At 32.1% G+C, this 1625-nt stretch overlaps 1 protein-coding gene across 1 annotated transcript in view; it reads left to right on the forward strand.

Annotated features, from left to right (window-relative positions):
- The window catches only part of LOC119586800 (differentially expressed in FDCP 8 homolog A-like), a gene marked incomplete in the record, with an annotated part of 25665 nt that overhangs the window by 16778 nt on the left and 7262 nt on the right, over nt 1–1625 (forward strand). Inside the window, 1 exon segment of the mRNA XM_037935524.1 lies at nt 932–976. Coding sequence (XP_037791452.1) covers nt 932–976 — 45 coding nt within the window.

Below are 1625 nucleotides of genomic sequence, written 5' to 3' on the forward strand. Positions count from 1 at the left end.
ACTACCAACTAGAAACTTCATTCTTGTATAGAGATACAGTTGGTTCATGAACTGACTTTAATATATGTATTAAATTTCTGTGTTACATGATTTAGATAGTTTTGTAGAGTTTGTCTGATTTTTGGATCTGAAGTTGCAGCTATTTCCAGTGACTGGGAAGTGGAGACAAATTATGTAATAGTGGATTTATTTCACTGGTTTTCAAATCATGGAGATGAGGAGAATCTGGAAGTGGAAGAGTACATTGCAATGATATGAGAAAAGATAATAACCAAATAAATTTTACATAGATTTATATTCAAAGACTTCAGACAGATAGGAAAAACTTGATGAATTTAGCCTTAACAAAAATACAGAGAAAATATATAGAGTCATATGATAAAGTGTTGAAAAAGACCCAGTTTCATTCCAAGTTTTCCTCATTTTCGTCAGGTAAGTTTAGCATTAAGGCCATTTTTGTACCAAAAAGCTTTGAAAGAAATGTATGCCATACAAATTCTCAGACTAGAATCAAATGTGTAATTTTGCTATTTTAAGATGTTAAAGACCTTGGTAAGCTTTACTTCTGAAGTAATGTACAGTAATTTACACTCACAGTGAGATATCTTGCAATTGTGGCTGGATTAGTACAAATGTTATGCATGAAGAAATAGATTACAGTATATTTTACAGTACTGGAGCTAGTGTTAGGCCTGATATGTAATGTAAAATTTACATTTTTTGTCAGGAAATTGATTGTTTTACTTCAATGAGAGAGAAACTCAAATTACTAGAGTTATGTTGAAATATATAAAATACAATCATGGATCTTGAAATGTCTTGATTATCATTGCTCATTGTGTTGAATGATAGACTCTTGCTTAGGTCTGTCTAGCAAATAATAATCAGTGAAGTTATGAAATATAACTAATAAATCTGTTTTGTGTTTTAGCCCATCCAAGGGGTGTAACATGCCTTGGTGACCCCTTCAAGAAAGGTATAATAAATATATATGTGATGTGCATATTTTCATATCTGTCAATGCACTTTGTGTTCTGAAGCTTCAGTTATCCAGCAATACTTCCTTTTTGATACTGACTGGTGCAGGCTTTTGAGGAGAACTATATAGATAAAGAACTGTACTGATTCCTTGTTCACTTGACTCATGACAGTGATGCATGTGATAAACAGGCCCTGCTTTATGAAGATGTCTTTCGAATTACTGATCATACATTTATCAAGTCCTTTATCACATGCATGTCATTAACATCAATAGAAGTTAGATACAACTTAGATGCTTCAACTTTTGATTCTTTGTCTGGTGGCTGTGTGGTATATGCTTTAGAAATAAAGAAATTAGTGCTTTTCTTGCCCTTTCTTCTGTGTCTCTCAGTTTAAGGAATATATAGTAAAAGTATATTTGATGCTGTAATTAAATACAGTTGCATGATCTTATCTCCCTGCAGTGTTAAGTATTTCTTCTTTTTTCCAACATATTAAAGTATTGCATGTTTTGGGAGTCTTCTTTATTGTTTGCAGTATCTTCATACCTGTTTGCATTACCTTCAGTACTGTCTAGTCATTACTAGAACTTTTTTATGTAACAAATTAACCTTTAGTGCCTGGTAATTACACTGTCTACTGTA

The sequence above is a fragment of the Penaeus monodon genome, chromosome 22, assembly GCF_015228065.2.
Source record: "Penaeus monodon isolate SGIC_2016 chromosome 22, NSTDA_Pmon_1, whole genome shotgun sequence".
Taxonomy (NCBI): Eukaryota; Metazoa; Arthropoda; class Malacostraca; order Decapoda; family Penaeidae; genus Penaeus; species Penaeus monodon.